Below are 21,911 nucleotides of genomic sequence, written 5' to 3' on the forward strand. Positions count from 1 at the left end.
GGCCACAGAAAATAAACCAAGTATCGAACATTCAAAACTCCCGCGTAAATTTTGAAAATTTAAGCGCAATGCGGAACGTGCCACATCTATGAATCAATGCGCCAAGAAAAGGACCATCACGCCTCTTATAGAGGCTAAAAATGCCAGAAAACGTGTTCCAAGATGACTGCTGATCGCAAAAAGGCAGCTGCAGTTGAATCTAGGCCTTCTGGCGCGAATTTCCGTCATTCCGTGCCGGTTAGCGACTGTGGCGCCCCGCGTTGACTGTTTAAAATGGGATGCGAGTTTTTTGAAAAACCACTGAAAATGTTGCCAATATTGCGCTGATAAAAGTACCAACACAAATACGCCTGGTACCGATTCATTGCTTTATCTCATGTTTATCAGTCTCAGCCAGTCTCCGTCTGCAAGGCAGCTAGCGTTGGCCCGGTGAACGGCACAGAAGCGGCGATTTGGGCGGAGTAATCGCGGTCCATTTCTTTTCATATGTGATGCACGGAATTTTTGTGCACAAAACGCTGGCTTTTCCTAAAGCGGTTTGAGTTTGAGTGGATAATGTAAAAATATCTTAAAATTAAGTGATAGCCAGTATTTTAGCTAAGAGTCCAGTTTTATCACCGCACAGCTTTCTTGTGCGCAAGAAAGCTGTTGCACGGTGAAGTGTTTCCCGCCAATTTGCCGGACTATATTTTTTTCGTATGTATGCGGGGCATATGCATAACAGTAGGGGGCTGTGAGTATAGAAGCGCGCGTGAGTGTGGCTGAGTAATTTCGTGCCCGAACAAACCCACTTTCATCATGGGGCTTTCAAGTGAAGGTGACCAAGAGATCAGAGCTCGTTTCCAAGAAGTTTGCTCGAGCCTGAACATGGATCGTCTCACGTCTGATCAAGCTTTGAACACGTACGAGAGCATCAGCATGAACTACACACTTGAGGTAAACCATCACTGACAAGCAGTTTCTTCCACTCTCATTGAATGCACGCGTGTTTTACGTGTAGTGATGCTTACTACTTGTACAGTGAGCGCGTGAAACAAATGAAACCAATGTGGTCATTGTTATTTACCCGACCGCAGAAACGTAGTGTGAAAATATGTGTTTTTGCCACTTCACAGAAAGGAAAATAACAAGTTTCGTAAGGTTACGAGTGCTGGCTTTGATAGTATCATATTAAAAGCGACCTTCTGAGTCGAGATGTAGCAGGCAGGGTAAAAACTCGCTGTCGTTTTCGTGGTGGAAGTTTTTGCGTGCTAACCGTGTCAAAACTAAGACCGCTTAAGATAGTGGCGCAAATTTGTCCGCTTTCTTGTGCGCCACTCACCATCGGAATACATACTGGGTAGACACTCAAAGGATTCATATAGCGGCTTCCCACGTATTTATCTTCCACTGGACGAAATTGGGCGTTTACGATTTAAATCTTTCTATTTAGGCTTGGTGGCGGCTTCCTTTGCTGTCTGCATGTCGCCATATGAACCTTCCCTTGCCGGCGCTCGTTCATAACGTTGTCATCTAACCCAATTATGAAACAGAGTTATTAGTTTGATTCTTTAGGGGAACACTTAATCTTCGTGCTGGCAAAAAAAAAAAGTTTCGTATTCTGTATTACGTAATGCACAGAAGGTGCGTCGCGACTGAGAACCTTCTGCAGCGAAATTGGCTCTCATGGAGGATGGATGAATATGGCTGAACCCTTTAAATCGGGCGGTGAACTCAAGCCACCTAGCCTTGACTTGTGAAATTCTACTCCTGTCTTGCTTTTAGCCACCAATCATATAACCTTCACTTGGTTACTTCTACCCGCTTAAAATCTACTTTCCCTTTACTATCCTTAAACCCCAATGCCTTGGGTAAATCAGCCCCTCTGCTTTCCACTGTAGGGTGAAGCCCTTCACAGATTTTTCACATCCTGCCAACTATGTTCGAGCTTTTCGACATAACTATGAAAAGCAACATCGTTCGGTGTCTGTTTAGTCCCGAGGTTCTCGTCTTTACGGGTAATGCATTGAAATGGTATACATTAAAGTCATACTCTTTGGAGAAGACTGGTCGCCGAGTGAACTTGTGGGCGTGTGGTTAACTTATTTTCAGACAGCGTCATGTATGCTTAGGTTACTGATAGAAGTATTTTGTTTTTCAGGGAAACACCCTTCATTGGATTGCATGCGCACTCTATGTCGAGTGCAGAAGTGGAAACGTGCCTACAGTGGCCCAAACATCGCGCATCGAAGGCAACTGCGTCTCCCTCACCAGGCTGCTGACCACATGCAGTATTAGGTCGGTCCCCTATTTTTATTTGTCCTCTATTGGCATGCTTTTAATGTCAGTGGCAATAATTAGGATTTGTTCTACATAGCCTCATTGAATGTATCATTATAAAAAACATTGGGAACTGACAGCGCTAATGATTGAATGCTTGCTTCAGTGCTTTCTGGAAGTTGTAATATTGGAACTGACAGATACGAGAATTAGTGCACTTGTGTTCACTATCAACATTGTAGAGCCAGCATTTAGAGTTCAGGACAGGAGCACATAGATGCCAGAGTATTTTTTTTTTACTTAGTTTTGCAACAAGCAGTTTTAAGTTGGCCATGAATTGATAATCCTTGAAAAGATCGAAAATCATATTGTGCATATAATTTCATTATGCCCTTGTGCTGTTTTAATATTTAATAATATGAGTTAAGCATGATTGCATTCAGAAAGTTCTGCTTTCCCAACCACCAGTGCATGAAAAGGTGGCACCATTTTTGGACTCTGCTGTGTGCCATGTGCATTTTCAATACGCCAAGGTAGTGCTTCTGCATAGCATTTATTTTGGCACAGATGGTTACGTGCATTGCTATTGTAGTAGACATTATTTTTGTTGGCCAGCTGGTCTTTGTTACTTGGGTAGGTGCTTTGTAATGACTATCACATTCAATTTATTACAGCTTGCTTGAATTTTTTACGAAGATGAAGAAGTGGGCAGATATGGCTAACTTGAATGAACGGATGCGACAACGCATTGAAACTATTGAAAAGAGTTTCTGTGTTACGGCAAAAATCTACGAGAAGTATGCCCAGATTTTTGCCACCGTATTTAAGGAGAATCAAGGTGGGGCACAGCGTCGTTGCATCAAGCCTGCAAAGCGGAGGGTTCACAGGTACTGCATGTTCTAGAAATTACGCTATGTATTCATATATCACAGTGTGCGCTTGCAAACCTGTTTACCACAGCTCCCATTTTACAGGTGCGTGTTAGGCAGGAAATTATGTATTTGTGCATAATTTTGTTGTAATTGCTATGTAATAAGACTCTTTTTGGCTGGAATGAAAAAAAAAATTGTGCCAAAGCAGTGAGCATAGAAGATTGAATTTCAGAAAGAAGTTATTACCGCAATAACTGAGCTAATCCAAGAAGATGGTATTTTGGAATGCTTTTGAGTTCCTTGTGTATATGAGGCCCTATGCCCTTGCATGCATGGTGTAGTGTCTATTAGTAGGCCTATGGCGTGCTTCCTTCTGTCCTGGTAAGGGTATCGGGCATCAGTTAAGCTAGAAATTCAGCAGAATTCAAAAATTTCAGCTGAAGCAAGGTTTAACGTTTTTTTTCCCGTTCTAATCGCTGCATTGTTTTGGTCTGTGCACTAGTTGCATCCATAAAATGCTCAGCAACAGAATTTGTCTTTGATATTGGTTGTTATTCACATCACACTGGTGTTCTTTTAATCTTTCTTGGAATTTTCTCAGATTGAAGAAAGTTTATTTATTTAATGTAAAGCATGAAATACAAACACAACTTCAGGGACCCAACAAAATTTGTTTAAGGGTGTAAATGTGTTTGTGGTTGCAGTGCAAGATCTTGCAGGCTATGTCTGGAAAACTAAAGCCTGAAAACTTGAATAGTGGCATGTGGGAACATTGAGTTCATACAAAATCGTCGGTAGGGCCCTGTCGACGTATCTTCCATGTTGGGTGCTGGCACGAATGCTTTGAATTGTACCTTGCCACCCAAAGTTTAAAAGCCGCCACGGTATGGTGTGGAAGCTTGGCTTTCTGATGGGCTTAATGGTCATTGTTTTGACAGGCCTGCACAATGCAATTCAAATGACATGTTCCACTTCATCTGGACACTTTACGTCTACATTAAAGGTGAGGATGTTTTTAAATATTATCTGTTTGTATTTAATTGGGAAAAGTACCTGTTCCCATTTTATCAGTTCTGTGTCAGTGTTTTAACTTCCTCCCACAATAAAACCAATCTGTGTTGGATATTGTTTTAGTTGAATCAAACGCTTTTATGCTGTGATGAAAGCAGAACTGTGCTTGTCATTTAGCTCGTGTCGCTCAACCTTGTGAGTACGTTCCTCTTGCTCAGATTTTGTGCTGCATGCACTTTTGTGCACATTGACTTGCTTTTATGAGGTGGGAGTTTATGAGGTGGGTTATTGAACCTGCCGATGCTGAAGGTGCATCTTTTGCACCTAGACATTACTGCATACTGATGTGTATAGCTGTAGTCTCATGCCTTTTGGCTATGGCACTTTAATCTAAAAGTGCATTGTAGATGGCACTCGAGCAGCTCTGTAACCGGTATTTTGTTTGTATGCTTGGTGTAATTCTGACACAGATAGGGTGGTGAAACATTGGACACATTCTTTAGGGTGATTATGATTTTTTTCATTTTCCATAGGTCGCTTCTCTGCCATTTGCTGCGATCTGGTTAACTGCTACCATCTTTTGCTGTGCTGCATTGACTACGGCTATTGCACGGCACTTGCAAACAAGCGTACAGACCTTCTCAGCCCTGCATTTTATGAAGGTTAGTGATGCGCGGTGCATTTTGTCGATGTGTGTGCCATAGCTGTTATGGTCGTGTCATTAGCCGTGACTTTTGAAAGTAGCAAGGTAGCATGGACGCTCCAGTCATGCTATCTTCTGGACAAAAGTTTTCCGTTTGGTTTTACTGTGAGTGCATTACTATGCTGATGTTTAAATTTTGTGTTTATATAGACGCTTTACAGCGCCGTATCATGGGGGCTGCCATCTTTGGTCACGTGAGCACGCCGCCATTGCACGCCTCCTGACTGCTCCGAGCGCGCCTCGTCGCGACGGCTGCCGCGTCTGATGGTTCGGTTCCAACAGGCTGTGTTTCGGCTGATACGGTTGTAAAATAGTGGGAAGGAGACAGTATGGCTTGCCCAAAGATTCGAGGGGCACGTGAGAACTCTAATTTGATCTCTTGTGGCCTTGAAAACGGTGTCCGGTTTCATAGCCAGCCAATGGATCGATTTCCTGATACTTGTCTTTGCGTCCGCAGAAGGCTTTGCTGAATGTTTTTTTTATTGTTATTATCTTAAACGGCAAGGTTTAATGCTTCTGCGGCAGCGCAGGTCCTTGTAGTATTCTGTACATGCACGCAGACACCGCTCTAAAACGCTCGCATGCACATCGTACGCATTTGTTTACAACCTGTTAACGGTGCTTAGGAAACCGAAAATATTTTCTATTGGTTTGTTAAGCACACAAAGGTGACAAAAATAAATAGACACACAAATGTTAACTACCATGTATAGCAGTACCATTCATCAAGCAGCCTTCACAATCTGGCGCGCAATCGTTTCGAAGGATTCCGCGATATAATTGTTATAACGCGCACAGCAACGCATTCACACTACACGAAGTTCATAATTATGTCAGTCTCACGTATGAAATTGCGGTACGCTCCACTCTCGATATGCGGACATGAAAATGCTCGAGGTCTCGTTGGTGGTAAGTAATCAGCTTCTCTCTGAGCGCTGGCCTGCGGGGTAACTTTTAGTGGCTGTCTCGCATGGACCGCGAGGAAGTGGCAATCATCCAGCCCAGCAGCCGTAACGCAAATGCTTTATTCTGAATGTGTTCCACGAAAAGCGCTCTACTTGGAGCGAAGTTCAAGAGTAGCACCAAGACGGCATACAATACACGGACGGTAAGCGTTGTCCGTTCGTACGGCTGTGCAGCGCACGATCTACAGTAGCGGCATGTAGGAGCATAAGTCGTCCTTCTTTTCCGTACCTGATCTGGCCTCCGGCGCTGCTGTTACTACAATTGCCGAACACCTTAACTTACGAGCAATGGGGCCTCACTACACACGTAGGCGCAACTGCACAGCAACTGAAAGCACGAAGTGACGGTTTCGGTGGCGGAACACTTTGATCATGAAGCAATGTTGCGCACTTACCCTCGCAGATTTTCCAAGATCGTAACCTTTCTTTCTATATTGGCCATCTAGCACTGGCGGACGTGTTTGTCGCGTTCGCCCGTTCGGAAATGATGCATGGCAAACGGGCGCGAACAGGGGCAGTACTTCCTTGTGCAGTTCGGTTCCGTGAGGCTCGCAAACGATCGCATCCTGCACCTTTAACTCTCTGTCGCAATTCTTGCAATCCACAATAAAGCACGTATTTCCTCTGCCTTTCCCCATCTTCGCAGAAAGAACACTTCGGCAGCCACCCGCGATATTTTCATTACTGCATCGAGGCGTACACTCCGGCGACTTACGAGGTGCGTAATGGCGCCGTGTTCCGAGCGCGTCTGTGGCGCCATCTGGTCTCAAACGGAAGAACTGCGCGCTGTAAACGGTCTATAAGACACACACATTGGGGGGGGGGGGGAGGAGTTGTAAAAAAATGACATGAAACAATAACATTTAGAACAGGAGTTCAAAAATAGGTTGCTGGGAAACATAAGGCTTTTGCTTACTATGCTTTGAGTTCTGTGAGCAGTCAAATTTGTGTGCTTTCTTGTAGCAGGAGAGGTGAGATTAGCTCTAAATGTTACAGATCTGCAAATGCAGCTAATACATGAACATTTGTGCAGCTTTGATTCTCCTGGTGTGATAAGCCTCTTGCAGCCTGCTGAACTTTTTGCAAGTGCAGTGTGTGATTGCTGCACCACACTGTGCCGAAAGGCTGATACTGCTACACTGAGAAAACACGAGTACTCTGCGCCAAGCCTACTCCAAAATGCAGCATGCATTACAATAAACATTAGCGTTCCACCTAGCACCGTGGTCACGTCACGTGTCTTAGGCGGTGCTTTCGGAAAACCTAATCTTGTTTAGAATCCTTCATCCAGCCATTGGTATGAGGTGGGACGTCATGTTGACTGGGTCCCTCATGGCTGTGCTTTGGCATCTTGCTCTGGTTGTCTTGAGGTGTGAAGGGCAGGCCTGAAATGCACGCAGCACGAACATTTGCATATGGTGTTGGTGTCGGGTTTCATGCCTTTGCTTGCCGAAGTTGGAGGCATCAGCTACCAGGAAATTCTCCGTCGATTTTGGGGTTGCTGTTCGCCATGCTGTAAATTGTTGACACCGTTTGTTGGAATCTTCAGAAACGGTGGATATGCATGTCCAGTGCAGCTTGCACTGCTTTCTTTTTTGTATGTACTGCTCTGAGCAATGTGAAAGTAGTGCTTCTGTAATGCTTTTTTCTTTTTCTTATTTTTGTAATAATAAAGCCATAAAAAAAGGCAGGAATACCAACGATTGGCTGAAACTGAATTGGGTGGGAAAACGACGAGATGCGTGTTTGGGAAAAAAAGAGCACGGGAGCGGCGGGCTGGTTGTGAATGTCGGGTCGGTCGTGTACTCACGTAAGCATGTGCATATGCTCACTTACATGCTTTCAGTTGTGAAAACAAACGTCTACTCTAGTGCTTGCGCATTTACACGAATTCACACATATAGATGCGGACAAAATAATACAAAGCACGCTTCAGCGTTCGAACTTTTCTCACGTGTTCCATTAAAAACATGAGCCTTTCTTGCGTTTATAATAACACAAGTGCATCAGTGGTATTTGCTATCATATGGAGAAAGTACCTTCTAATTTTCGGTAGGTAATGCGTGAGAAGAGTGGATCACCAAAGTGTCAGCGTTCCATATCAGGCACATAGCTGGAAATTTTTTGCAGTAGGGGCCCAGGGGAATTTATTGTACCTCATAAGGGGGGGAGGGGTGTATGGGTAACAAGAAAGCTCTAGAAAAACTGGGAAGAGGGTGGATATGTGTCTGTTCCATATTATTATTATGGCCGTGACTGTATGTGGACACACACACATGCAGGCACACGCACGTACATACAGGTCTTTTTTTTTTACTGCATATATGTTTTTTCCTTTAAAAGCCATGAAAGATATTTGGTGTGATCTGCACAGGTGGATTTTATGGCAGGGCTGACACTTCATGCTAATATGGAATTAAGAGACTCCTGATTCCTTAAAATTAGGTAATCAACTTTATGTATACCAGGTGTTTCCGGGAAGCCCGCCACTAATTTTTAAAAATAGTGTTTTTACGGTAAAGAGAGGCTTTTTTGGGCATAGTAATACCAGTGTTGGTGGACGTCAGAGAACAGGCAAATCACGTTAGCTGGTAAAGGATTAGCAATTCTAATAGTTAACTTTTGTGATTAACTAAATTCTAATAGTTCACTTTTTAACTATTATCGATAGGTGCCCAATGGCAATTAGAGGTTTGTAGCCGGCTGTTAGTAATAGCCATATCAGTTTTTAGAATTTCAGAAACACGATTACTCTCGTCGCTGTGGTTCAACTAATTTAGGCCATTCCTCGCGCAGTTTGAAAACCGTGCACCTGCGGGAAGGTGCAAAACGGTGTCAACCAGATCGAGTCATTCCATGATGCTCATACCACGTGATAATCTCTGCCCACCTGTGCTGGTGCAGCGAAGTGGCAAGGAGCAGGCCATTGGCGAGGTAGAGATTGTTGCATAGTACGTGCGTCAGATTGGATTGATGCCGCGATCTACTCTGTTCGGAAGTGGTGATGAACCAATAAACCCTACTGGAAGTTTTGAAGGAAGAAGTAATGAGGTTAATTAGAAACAGTTTGTAATGGATTTTTATGGGCTAAAGCAGCATTGTGGACTATGAGGCACACTGTAATAGTGGGCTATGGATTGATTTGATTATCTAGGGTTCTTCACTGTGTACCATAATCTCGGTAGACATGTGCGTTTTGCATTCCGCTTTCGTCAAAATGAATCTACTGCAGCTGGGTCAAACCAGTAAACTCTTACTTTGTGAAATAGCTTGAAGCACTAATAGGTTGCTTTTCTGGGTGGCTGGCAAGTGCCGCGTAAAGAGCACAGTCGATAAGTCGGTAGTATAGGCTGTGCACAATGCTTGAACAACTTTTAGCTGTTCCATGTAAATTGAGCACATTAACAAGGTAGACAAAGAAGCATGTATATAGTGGCACATGTGCATGCAGTTAAAGAAGCTGGAACCAGAGTTAATCTGCACAATTGCCATTGTACAAGACAGTAAAGTCGTATTGCCTGCTTAACACTGTTTGGTCATTGATGCAAGTGGTAGTGAGCAGTTATTCAGGATCTTGGGGAAAAGGCCCAAAGCGAGCATTTTGAAACAGCAATGGGAGCTTATAAATCCCCTTTTATGCCGAAAAATGAGGGCAAGTCGGCACTGAACTTCAGAAATCTAATACTGAAAAATTGAACCCTTGATTTAAATATTACGAATATTATGAATATTAGGAGCGCTTGACCTTCGTTTTCTTTCTCTTGGTGTCCCCCGTAGCAGCGCTTTCGAAAGTTTTAAAAAAATATTATGAATGCGCCATTGCTCACACTTTGCATGGAAACTGGATTTCTGGATTCAAGAGGGGGAATGAATGTTGTGCCAAGATGAAAAAAGGTCTTTGTCATTCATGTCTCAGCGTGGAATGCTTAACTACAAGTATTAGTGGAACTTGTCACGCAGACAATATCAGTGTTTTTTTTGTAAGAATGTGATGTTTACTTTTATATGAATGCACTTTTTTATAAAGTTCATGAAAATTGGGAATGCTATCATTACATGGCATAATATATTAGCAAAACTTTATATTGTCGCAATCAAAACAATGGGTACATCCATGACATGAGTAAATACAGTGCTTCAGTTTCTGATTAGAGCAGGATTTCAAGAGTAATGATGGCAAAAAGTATTTTTTGTTGTATTCAGCTGCCTGTAACCAGTCACCAAATATGGGATGCAATGATCCTGCCTGTGTCCCTAAACATGAGTTAAAAATTGTAGCACATTGTTGTAGCAATATTAGCAATTATAGCAATATTAGCAGGAGCTGGTTTTTGGGATTGGCATGCATTACAGTCATTGTGTGTTCATTGCTCTCGTGGTGTCTGTGTATACAAAGTGTGCACTTGCATTTTCTTTCACTGTGCACCATACACTCTGTACGTAGCATTAGACACAATTTGATCATTGGCCTGTCTATTGATGTGTGGCTTTGTTGACTATTTTCTAATGACTGGTGGTGGACCATGTTTAGTTGAAATCTGGCTGACTCTGCCTTTGAACTTTTCAATTTTACAAGCAGCCATTGATGCATGTTTGGCTTGTGCAGTGAAATGGGAAAAATTTTATTGTTTAACTTGACTGTATATGCATCATTATGAAAAATATTGATCTTTACAGAAAAGTATTGGTGCATCATATGCTTTTGCAGCTCACCAAGAGAAATTGAAAGACAGCGACAATCAGGATGTCGGGATCATCCGAGAACTGGTTAAAAGCCATGATGGCGACTTTGAGGATGCTTCAGTTCTCAAAGCCCACTATTTCAGGTATCCGATTCAGCAGCTGATGGAAGAAAAGGTAAATAAGCTATGGTGTAAAGCGGTCTAGTTAATGCCAGCAAGCAGAAGACAGCGTTTTGAAAAATATTTTTTTGTGCTACAGTGCAATGCTTGAAACACATCTTGTATGCATGTAGGAGCTTAACTTACTTTCTTTTAAAATGCGCTCTTGTTGCTGGAAAGCAGCATTAAGTGGCAGTTTTTCTCACTGTGCTTGCTGTCTACATCTAAACTTATTGTAGTTAAGCAATGTGCTTCGGGTTGCATGCATGTTGAGCATTTTAAAAACATTCACATAGAAAATGTCTTGCTTTCATAAAAAAGCATGCTTCTGCTCCTTCGTATAACCCTTATACATGGTGTCCATTGTGTCGTTTGTCATTTCACTGCTGCTGGAGCACAGATACAGCTGTAATCTGTTTCTCTAGTGCTACGGCAATTATGATGGGAGAGCCAACCTGCAGTAGCTCACCGAAAATTTAGACCCCTGATTTTTCGGATGTGCTTACTTATTCGGACTTTCTCGCGGTACCGCGACACCGCCCATAGGGCCAATGTGTAAGGGTGTCTGAAATTTCGGGTGCATTGCAGCTGACTGCTTGATTTTTCGGACTTGCCCCCAATATCCTAGCCACCATATAATGTGTACAGTGGGACTTTGTTGATTCGAACTGCAAGGAAAATTGAAAACTTGATCACACAAACCGAAATTCAAGCTAAAAGGGTGCCTCTTAAACGCCGGGCCGATATTCTCCGCGAGTTGGAAAATTCTGCCTGTGTGGTTTCGAATTCATACCACTCTTGGACATCGTCTGCTGCACAAGCTTGAACATTAGTTGCAGTTCACGGGAACTCATCCGTGCTGAGTCCTTCATCCCGAATACGGGAAGAGGTGGCAGTGAAGCGCATGGGAGACGTATGGCTTCACGGAGACAGCAAGTGCGGAAGATAATGATGGTGCAATTCGAAGTGAGATGAGTGTGCCCGCAGCAAAATGAATAGCAACCCCAACTTTCATATCATAAAACTGTCAGCAACTAGTGTTTTCCTGAGAGGCACAATACCTCTCATTATACGCAAGCCACTGCAGAGTGCATATTGCTGATTACGATGCCAATTTTGGTTCTAGTCGCTAGGCCTAGTTACGAAGGACGGTGCCGATGGAGCGCTTGCTGCGGCCGTTTGTCGGGGTTCTTATTGTTTCGCCGTCTTTGTCTTCTCGTTCCCGGGCTCTTCGTTTTGCAAGTGCAACATAGTTCCTGCAGTGCTGGGTTCGCTTTTGCGTCTAGACATTGTCCCAACCCGTGCATTCATCGGTGACATACCGAAGGCAGTACAGCCATTGTACGCTGAACTCGTGAAAGTGCTCGCCGCCTGTTGTCTGTGTACACGTGTGGTGAGATTTAGTCATGAGGAGCTGCAGAATGTGCTCGAAACTACTGACCCCTTCCTCCAGCATATTGGGAGTTAAAAGGAATCTCTTCAGGAAATTTGACGTTTCTGGGACGTTTTCACTGAATCTAGAAAGTCTGAAAAATTGGTCGTCGACTGTGCATCACTGAATTGGTGCACTATGCTCTTTTGGATGCATATCTCTAAAGGTACTAAATAAGTAGCCGTGCTTGATGCTGAAATGCTAGTCATTTCACTGTTCTTTTCCTTTCTAACAGGGATGTAGCTGACTGTTGTGTCAGTCAAGTGATCCCAAGAGTGCTTCTCCCAGCTAAACCTCTGGCTTTTTCATGCTCATACTTTGCACAGAGGTGGCATTTGATTGTGGTTTTCGATGAGCACGATGTTTGAAGGGAGTACTTGCTTACTCTGACTGAATTATTTGGCAGTCTGCAGTGTCTGTAGCATTGTTGGCCTAAGAAAGAAAGTTTTTGCAAGTGGCATAGCTGTTGTGCCATCTCTCATTTAGTAGAAGGAGCACCCTGCTGGGAAGCCGACAGAAGTGTTGTGGTGGAGCAGAAAAAGCTGGAGGGTGAGAGTGAGGTTTTGCGCGACTACTTTGTGAGGACGCTGTTTTGTCCGGCTCATCAAACCTAATTGGTTGTTTCCACTCACAGTAAAGTGATTCAATCTTTGTTTGTGGTCATCTATTTTCATCTGTCTGCTGCTGATGGCAGAGGACTTTCCAGAAGATGCTGACCTGCGATTCATTTTGAGTGTCTGATCAAATTAAGCAGGTAGCCCACCAAAATATAGTATTAAATACACTACATTGTATAATATAACAACCCTGGTCACAGAAAACACAGTTTGAATTTACCCCAAATTTTAATGAGTTTGGTTTTTGGCAATCACAGTGAACTGCTGCATTATTTTTTTTTGGTTGTCTGCTTTCATCTTTCTGCTGCCGACGGCAGTGTCCTTTCCGGACTGCATATTGTACTTCAACCTATGACCAAATCAAACAGGTACCCGAATCAAATGTAGTACAGTCACTGACCGATTTTTCGGACTCAAAAGGACCCGAAAAGTGGTCCTAATAATCGAACAGTCAGAAAAATCCGGGAAGTACAAAAAAATCACTGTATTGAGATGAAATCGGCTTAAAAAGGTCACTGATTTTATTTTGCGGAAAATTTCTCTTGCTGGTGATGATTTGCGCCTGTATTTGCACCAAAGTTGTGCTTTCACTGTACACACTAGACAGCAAGGTCACGGCGTTTAGCTGAATACTTCCCACGCTTCTTTGACGGACCCGGCGGGGTTATGTTGTCCACAACCCAAGTGTGCACCACACCGCTCGTCAAACACACACAAAGACAAGGCAGCTTTCGTTTAAAGCGGTGGAACTGCTGGACGCAATCACAAAACGCCAAACGGATGAAACTTTGTGAACACGGAGTGACACTCGGTCAAAGAAATCCAAGTGACGGAATGGCGAGTGGCAGTGGCTCAGTGGTTGGGGCGCTCAGCTACTGATCCAGAGCTCTCGGGTTCGAACCCGACCGCGGCGCCAGCATTTCGATGGGGGCGAAACGCAAAGGCGCCTGTGTGCTGTGCGATGTCAGTGCTTGTGAAAGATCCCCAGGTGGTAGAAATTATGTCGGAGCCCTCCACTATGGCACCTCTTTCTTCTCTTAGTCCCTCCTTTATCCCTTCCCTTAATGCACGGTTCAGGTGACCCCCGAGATGTGAGACAGATACTGCGCCATTTCCTGTCCCCAAAGACCAATTTTCAACGTATTAGACGAGATAACTGCCCACGACAACGGTGGCGACAAAAGCAAGTTGATGGCGATGACAATCCGACTGCTATTTCGAAGTGTCAGAGCGCAGGGACCTCTACTGGCAAATATAAGGTACCGAAAGTATGTCAAGCCAATCCAACTGCAGAGTAAATCCAAGATGGCGCCTTTCGCGCCAGCGAAAAACCAATAAGGGTGAAAAACCAATAAGATGGCTGATTTTGGTCCGCAGGCAACTGAAATTAGTCCGAAAAATCGAACTTTTTGAAGTCCGAAATATCCGTCGCGAATATGTATGCGCCTCTGTGGGGTGACTGACGGTGCCTTATTGGATCAGTAGCCGAGTGCCCTAACCGCTGAGCCACTGCGGCGGGTCTCATACGTTCGCCATTCGCCCTTTCGTCGCTTGGGTTTCTCTGACCACATTGACCGAGTGGCGCTCAGTCCATACGAAGTTACATCTGTTCGCAGTTTTGTGATTGCGTCCTTCGGTTCCGCCGCTTTGAAAGAAAAGTGCCTTATCTTTGCGTGTGTTTAATGAGCGGTGTGTGCACACTCGGGTTGTGGACAACATGGCCCCGCCGAGTCCGTCAAAGAAGCATGGGAAGTATTCCAACTAAATGCGGTGACCTTGCTGTCTAGCGTGTACAGTGAAAGCACAATCTTGGTGCAAATACAGGCGTAAATCGTCGCCAGCAAGAGAAATTGTCTGCAAGGTAAAATCAGTGACATTTTTAAGCCGATTTCATGTCAATAAAATGATTTTTTTGTACTTCACGGATTTTTCGGACTGTTCAATTATTCGGACCATTTTTCAGGTCCCTTCGTGTCCGAAAAGTCGGTCGGCGACTGTACAGGGGCGGTGGAAAGAAATGTAAACAGTGTGGACCCTAGGCGCTCCACTGTCCGCATTTCTTTTCACGACGCTATTACTTCGGTGGTAGCAAAAAAGACTCTTGAGTCGTCCGTGATGCATTCTAGAGCAACACGAACGTCTTTTTCTTACCACCCAGTTAAAAGCGCCATGAAAAGAAATCCCAACAGTGGGGCAGCTCGGTGCCGCATTGTTCACGTTTCTTTCCATCGCGATAGTAGATTAGCGTGCCTCATTTTACTTCTCTGTGCTGACATTTGTTATATGCATTGCTGCTGTTGTGTAGGAAATCTTGTTTTCTGCGTCACTTTATTTGGATTTTGGGTTTGGTTTTGCATTATGCATTGGAGGGAGTTTGGTTTGAAGCTCAGTTGTTCAATACATCTTGCATCAACTGTCCTGTACGTTTGGGTTTTGGTGAAACAGTGAATGGGAATTAAGCTTTTTGAACCTGTATTTTAATTATAGACTTACAATTTGCTTTTGCTGTTTTCCACACCTTGGTCTAATTGTTAGCTACATCAGTTCTAAGTAGTGCAGTAGATATAAGGGGCTCTGTTTAAAAGAAAAGCAGAAGTGCTATTCTTGTTTGCATAATTAATTTGCTGCATTCTGTGCTGTCCTTTTATCTTTAACCCATGTGTGTATTTTTAATGGCTAGGTTCATGCTGAGAGTTTTTTTTTAATTGCCAATAATTTTCAGATCCTGCTTGGGGACTTGAAGACTCTGGCACTTTCTCTTGATCCGACAGCCTTTGATAGCAGCATGTGAGTTTCGTTTCTTTAGTTAGTATGAATGCTATTACTTGTTATAGAGGGTGGTAAGAATGTTTTCTTTCAGGAAAAAGCTCAACAAGACCTATGAGGAGGGTGTCCTGAAGGAAGGCGAGCTGGATGAAAGGATCTTTCTCGATGACAACGCTCAGGAGCGGATAGGTACACCAAGACATACCTTGGACTCGGTACAGCGGGAACTGCGGATGTCCCATTCTGACACCGTCGTTAAGGTATGGCCTTCTTCCCTTTCAACTTGGCTCATTGCTCTTTGTTGTAAGGTAGAGCATTAATATGTTACCTTCACAGTGAGTGATTGCTTAGTTTTAGGGTTGCTAAAGTTGTGGAAAGTTCGCAGTTCTGCATCGTAAAAGTAATAAAATGGTTTGTGGGGATGGGGTGCCATCAGTCATTCAGACACTTTGAGAATAGAAGCAGAATTGACATCTGAGCTAGTTGGTTTTTCATTTTCAAAAATTATATAAAGTGCACTTAGGACAACAGACAAGGGAGACCAAACAACACAAGCGCTTGAAATGAACTGAAGCAGAATTGACATCTGAGCTAGTTGGTTTTTCATTTTCAAAAATTATATAAAGCGCACTTAGGACAACAGACAAGGGAGACCAAACAGCACAAGCGCTACCAAGGGAGACCAAACAACATACCGTATGTACTCTAATGTAACGCAACTGCGAATGTAACGCGAGGGGTGACTTTACATGCTGCCCAGCGGGGAAAAAATGAAACCATGTATGTAGCGCGAGGCTTAAGGACGCAAAACAAAGTACGTTTAATTGACATCGTGGCCAACATGTTTATTCATCTTCCTCGCTTTCGGTGGTAGAGTTCTTGGAAACGGAGTCCTCCTTTTCGCTATCGAAGTTTCCCGGTAACTTCTGCCGCATTGATGTTCACCGCAGACAGAATTCATTCCTCTTCATGAATATTTGGGCCCACCCACGAGATGCTCTGAACCTCATCACCCGAGCAACGTCTCCAACTTTCCAACAGATCAGCTCGACACTGAACCCCATGAGACGGTTGTGCTGTTCGATAATAAAGCCCGCCACTTTTTTCTCGAGCTCGACGTGACTGCCGTGGCGAGGCCCACGAAATCCTTTGCGGTGGGGCTCACATTTACAAAGCCCCTCCCGTTGCAGCCGCTATTCGTGGATGGTTGACTCGTTGAGGGCAAGTCTTCGAGCTGCCACAGAATTCCTGACCTCTTTAACTAACAGGATCACTTTTCTCTTAAAACGAGCGTCGTACTGAGCACGATGCGTTGAGCGCAAGGTCGCAACAAACACAACAAAAATGACAGAACAACGCTTTGACTTTGGATGGATGAGGATTTGTCTTCTGCGGTACCTATGTTGCCAGCATGAGATCGCAAAACTCCGGAAACTGAAACCAGGCTTATTGCTTTGAAATGGCTGCACCGCGCCATAGGCCATTCGAAGTGCGGTATTCGACTATAACGCGAGGGTAGACTTTAAGGGGAAAAAATCCGGGAAAAAACTCGCGTTACATTTGAGTAAATACGGTACTTACTTTAGTTGAAGTAAAAGCAGTGTGTATAGCGTCAGAAAAGGCACTAAAGCATGGTTCTGTTCCAACAGCTGGTGGAGGTTCCCCAGCTCTTGACGCCCTTGACAGGTCGCAGCAACCTGCACAACCGCGAGGCCATCAATCGCAGTCCGGTGTCGACGGCTACTCAGTGTGCTAGCAAACTCCAAGCTCTCTTGGCTGGTTGTAAAAATGCCCCAAGCAAAGAGCTGCAGGATCTGTTCAGGTAGGCACTGTGCTGCTATTACTTCTGCTTGTGTTGCTAAGTTGGCTGTGCTGGGCTGGTGCTACGTAACTAGAGCTCTGCCAGGAATTGTTTTGGTGCCACATGCAAATTGGCAGCCCGGACACAAGGGAGAAACTTCCTAAATCCATTTTTGATTACAAGTGCGTGCTTCTTCTCGTTTTAAGCACGGGGCCTGATATTACTCAGTTATGGAGTTCCAACTTTTGAGGAGAGTGCTGTTGAGGCAGTTGTAGCATTTCTACAGTTCTTGGAGATGCATACTTGAGATGGGCATTAACACATTGTTCACATTACATGCTTGACATGCAGTGCTGTGCTGTTCATGTGGTTTCCTATTGAAAGTCAAAAGGAGTAGGTTGTTGTGACTGTCCACATTGATTGGAGGTGGGAATGTATCTGTTACAGTTCTCACAAGGAGCTGTAACTATGAATGGTAACAAATTGGACAACTTAGCATTATAAACATACCTGTGTTGGTTTTTGGGAGTGCAGTTGGAGGGGGGGGGGGGGGGGGGCAGAAGAGAATGGAGAGAAGGCTTCTTTTGTTCTTTTTTCAGATGAGGTTTGTGAAAAAAAAAAATCAAACAGTAACACTCACTTTTGGTGGATACCCGAACTGTGGCAGGAGGGAAGGGATAAATGATTAGTGAAAGAAGGGAGAGAGAAAGAGGTGCTATAGTGGAGGCTTCTGGCATAACTTCGACCGCCTGGGAATCTTAACGGGCACTGATGTTGCACAGCAAGCAGGTGCTACTTGTGTTTAGCCTCCATCAAAATGTGGCCGGTGCGGCCAGGATTGAACCCATGTCCTTGGGCTTAGGAGCCGAGCGCTCTAACCACTGAGCCACCACGGCAATAACAAGGTGTCTAAAAAAAAAAATTGAGTTTATTGCAAGAAGTGAAATGTGAAAAACACTTGGTCTGAGTAAGCTCCAGAACACATATTTTCACATGTAGCCAAAATTAGCGTGTGAAGTGCAAATGCATTTTAATTAAAATAATTTTCTCGTGGGTATTCAGTGTACGGGTGAGAAACTAATTCGGGGACTGTTGGTTGGTAGGATTGGTAGAAATTTTGTTCACACTGAATGGTTCGATAATTGACTAGCACCTGAAGCTGCCCAGCATCATTGTCTCATGTGTTGTGTGTGGTTTGATGTGTAATAATTTAAAATATGAAAGTTTTTGTACTGTGTGCAGTGTAGCCACTGGTGAGTTGTTCATTGCTGAGTAAGAGGTTTTGTGTTGGAAGTAAAGTGTGTTGCTGTCACTGTTGGTGCCACTGGAAAAGTAAAACTGGTCCAAGAATTTATGCAGCGTATACCTGTGCTGTTCCAATGCTTCAAGTTGTGAGCAGCCAGAACTCCTGAGTTACAAAACTAATGATACGTACTAACAGTCAACCAGCGTTGTATAACCATGTTACGCATGCTCCTTACCTTACCCCTATATTTGTAATCCCCCCCTTCACACAATGCTCCGAAGCTTGGAGCCTGTGAAGTGACGAATAAATAAATAAATAAATAAATAAATAAAGTGTGCCTCGAAGAATTCTTAACAGAAAAAAGGTATTTATTATTATTATTATTATTATTATTATTATTATTATTATTATTATTATTGTGAATTTCATTTACAGAAAAGATCTAGGTTTTACAGAACTTTCATGGCCAATTCCTTAATTGTCATGTGTTTGGCTATAAGTCTTGAGAGCATTGCAAAGATGCATGTTAGGCATTGATATTTTACACAAGCCACAGAATGCTTTCCAGCATTGCATTTCCTCAGAAGGTCACCTTTTGACATCAAGCTATAACTTTGTGCGAAATTCAGGTGTTTCACTTTTCTTGTCTATTTAGGCATGCATTGTGTATGTAAGCGACGTTTGCCTTTGTGGTGGTTTTCTGGGCAGGGCAGTCTCACATGGAGCATAAATGATAGGCTCTTGGCTACAAAGGTGACATCTTAAAATGTGGCAAATTATAAAAATAGTTGCGTAATAATATTTTAATATTAAAGAAGCTTTGGTGGTCTGCAGGAATCTTCTTGGTGATCTGCAGCAGTTTGCTGCTTTTCAAAAACCAAGGCTGTTTGTAGCTTTGAGAGGTGAAACTTCACTTGACTTCCTTTGTTGGTATGACCTTTTTTAATTAAGGAAGTGTTTTCACAGGTGATTTTCTGTGTGTATATATTTTTTTGTTCAGCACATTTGATCCTTCGCTGGAAGCCAGCATCTTGGAGACTGTGAAGACGATGGGGGACACGTTCTGCAGTGCATATGCACAGGTAAACTTTGTGCATCATCGTGGTTATTAGAGAATTTAAGGGGGGACGCGGCCCTTGAAAACCGAAAAATCACGAAAAAGTCGATTTTTGGAAAAGTGAATATTCTGACAGTTTGTGTCATAAACTACCTGTTCTGCAAATATCAACACCTAATTCGTCGTGAAAGTACTTCAAATTAAATACCGAACAAGCTGTGGCAGCCGCTGAGCTGCGAGAAAGCGCCAAAAATACCCCAACTTCGAGCGCATGCCGGTTCTCAGCCAGCGAACCGAGTGCCGCCATCTTGGTCTTGTTTTGTTCGTGAATTCTTGCTCTTTTTTTTGCCTCCTCCGATGACCGCGGCGGCAGCATGGTGGAAGCGTGGCTTGGATTGAGGTAGATTTACGCTGCAGTTGGATTGGCTTGACATACTTTCGGCGCCTTTTCATTGTGCCTCCATCGAAACGCGGCCAATGTGGTCGGATTCCAACCCGGGTACTCCGGATCAGTAGTCGAGCGCCCTAACTACTGAGCTACCGCGGCGGGTCTCACGTTCGCCATTCGCCGTTTCGTCACTTGGGTTTCTCTGACCGCGTCGACTGAGTGGTGCTCAGTCATCACAAAGTTACATCCGTTTGCCGTTTTGTGATTGCGTCCGGCGGTTCCGCTGCTTTGAAAGAAAAGTGCCTTATCTTTGCGTGTGTTTAACGAGCGATGTGGTGCACACTCGGGTTGTGGACAACATGGCCCCGCCGAGTCCGTCAAAGAAGCGTGGGAAGTATTCCAACTAAATGCGGTGACCTTGCTGTCTAGCGTGTACAGTGAAAGCACAATCTTGGCGCAGATACAGGCGCAAATCATCGCCAGCAAGAGAAATTTTCCGCAAGGTAAAATCAGTGACATTTTTAAGCCGATTTCATCTCTATAAAGTGAGTTTTTTGTATTTATCGGATATTTCGGACTGTTCGATTATTCGGACCATTTTTCGGGTCCCTTCGAGACCGAAAAATCGGTCGGCGACTGTAAAAAGAATGTATTGCATGTGAAAGTTACAGTAGAGCTTTAAAGATCAGACTTTCAGGGGACCGCACAAACCGTTGTATTATCGGAAATCTCGCTCAATGGATGCATTCACGTAATAAACACACTCACTGCTCTGGCTGTTGAAATTAATGATACTTATTTTCTCTATGAGATGTAATAAAGCCCCTGTTTTTATTCTATGAGAATTAGTACTGAGACCAAGCATCGGAGGAGCAGGTTTAAACGAGGCGCACCTGCGCCCCTGTCACATGCACTTAGAAACCGATGATTTGGACGAAGTTCCAGAAAAGACTGTGACACGTGGTATGACCGTGCCGACGACATGTCTTTCTGTTCAGACTCCAACTCCATCTAGAATTGCTGTTACTCCGCCCTTTGTATTTTTTAGGCAAGAGTGCCTGCATACGCCTTCGCATAAAAAAAAAATGAAATTGTAGTGTTCATTTGTGGCACTGATGTTGGACTGGAGTGTACCAGTGCCGGCGGCGTTCTTCCCGCAGCCACAGCTGCTTGATCTTCCTTCCATAGGAGATTGAGTGGCTGTGCCGCAGAGATATGTATCCTGCTGGGTGACAACACAGCGCTCGCTCGATGTCGCTAGGCTTTATGTGCTGTGCGTTGATGCCGGAGTGAACGTGCTTTTGAGCTAGCCATTGCTTATCATAGAAACATCTAATCCTGTTCCCGGCTGTACAGTAATTTCATGTTGGTATGAACATACAATTATTTCCGTAACACCTTCATCAGCGAAGCGAGTGGAAAAGTGGGCATGGCATGAGCCATCTCGCACCGATGGCCCGGGGTCGCATGTGCGGAGTTCGAGCTGTTGGCAGAACCGTCGATACAGGCCGTCGTGCACCAGATCGCATCATTCCACGCACATGTCTCCACCTTGATTCCGATTTGAAACACCCTGGGCTGACATGACATCTGCCAGTGACGTGCTCCACCAGCCTCTCCCATTCCGGATGGTTCCTGCTGGCTGTCATATGAAGTGTGATCTGCGTAATTTTCTGTCATATAATCAAGGCTTATAATGCATTATCAGTGTGGGAGATTTGCTGGGCCCACAATAATGCGTCGTAAAATGCGAGTCGTCGCATGAACGGGGGACACGTAATTAGAGCTCCACTGTAGTTCATTACCTCATTTTTAAGGGAGCACCACCAACTTGTTTGAACATCCTGCATGTTAGACTTCTCCCCATGGCAGATAAACAACGCATACTTGCGAAGCCTAGCAGCTGTCCAAGTACAAAAGCAGTCTTAAATTTTGCGGCATTTTATAGCTGAA

At 44.0% G+C, this 21,911-nt stretch overlaps 1 protein-coding gene across 3 annotated transcripts in view; it reads left to right on the forward strand.

Moving 5' to 3' along the window:
* The first annotated feature begins 395 nt into the window (after positions 1–395).
* LOC144113673 (retinoblastoma-like protein 2) overlaps positions 396–21,911 on the forward strand; it is an 87,032-nt gene continuing 65,516 nt past the window's right edge. The window contains exons 1-10 of one of the 3 annotated variants that reach the window (XM_077646905.1): positions 396–936; positions 2,141–2,277; positions 2,934–3,146; positions 4,070–4,134; positions 4,676–4,804; positions 10,519–10,667; positions 15,423–15,487; positions 15,561–15,726; positions 17,116–17,288; positions 19,514–19,595. In XM_077646905.1, the coding sequence (XP_077503031.1) occupies positions 799–936; positions 2,141–2,277; positions 2,934–3,146; positions 4,070–4,134; positions 4,676–4,804; positions 10,519–10,667; positions 15,423–15,487; positions 15,561–15,726; positions 17,116–17,288; positions 19,514–19,595 (1,317 nt within the window). In that variant the 5' untranslated portion in view covers positions 396–798. The remainder of the gene's footprint in view (positions 937–2,140; positions 2,278–2,933; positions 3,147–4,069; positions 4,135–4,675; positions 4,805–10,518; positions 10,668–15,422; positions 15,488–15,560; positions 15,727–17,115; positions 17,289–19,513; positions 19,596–21,911) is intronic. The other 2 variants (XM_077646902.1, XM_077646904.1) reach the window with 2 other exon arrangements.

This window comes from Amblyomma americanum, chromosome 1 (genome assembly GCF_052857255.1).
Source record: "Amblyomma americanum isolate KBUSLIRL-KWMA chromosome 1, ASM5285725v1, whole genome shotgun sequence".
NCBI lineage: Eukaryota > Metazoa > Arthropoda > Arachnida > Ixodida > Ixodidae > Amblyomma > Amblyomma americanum.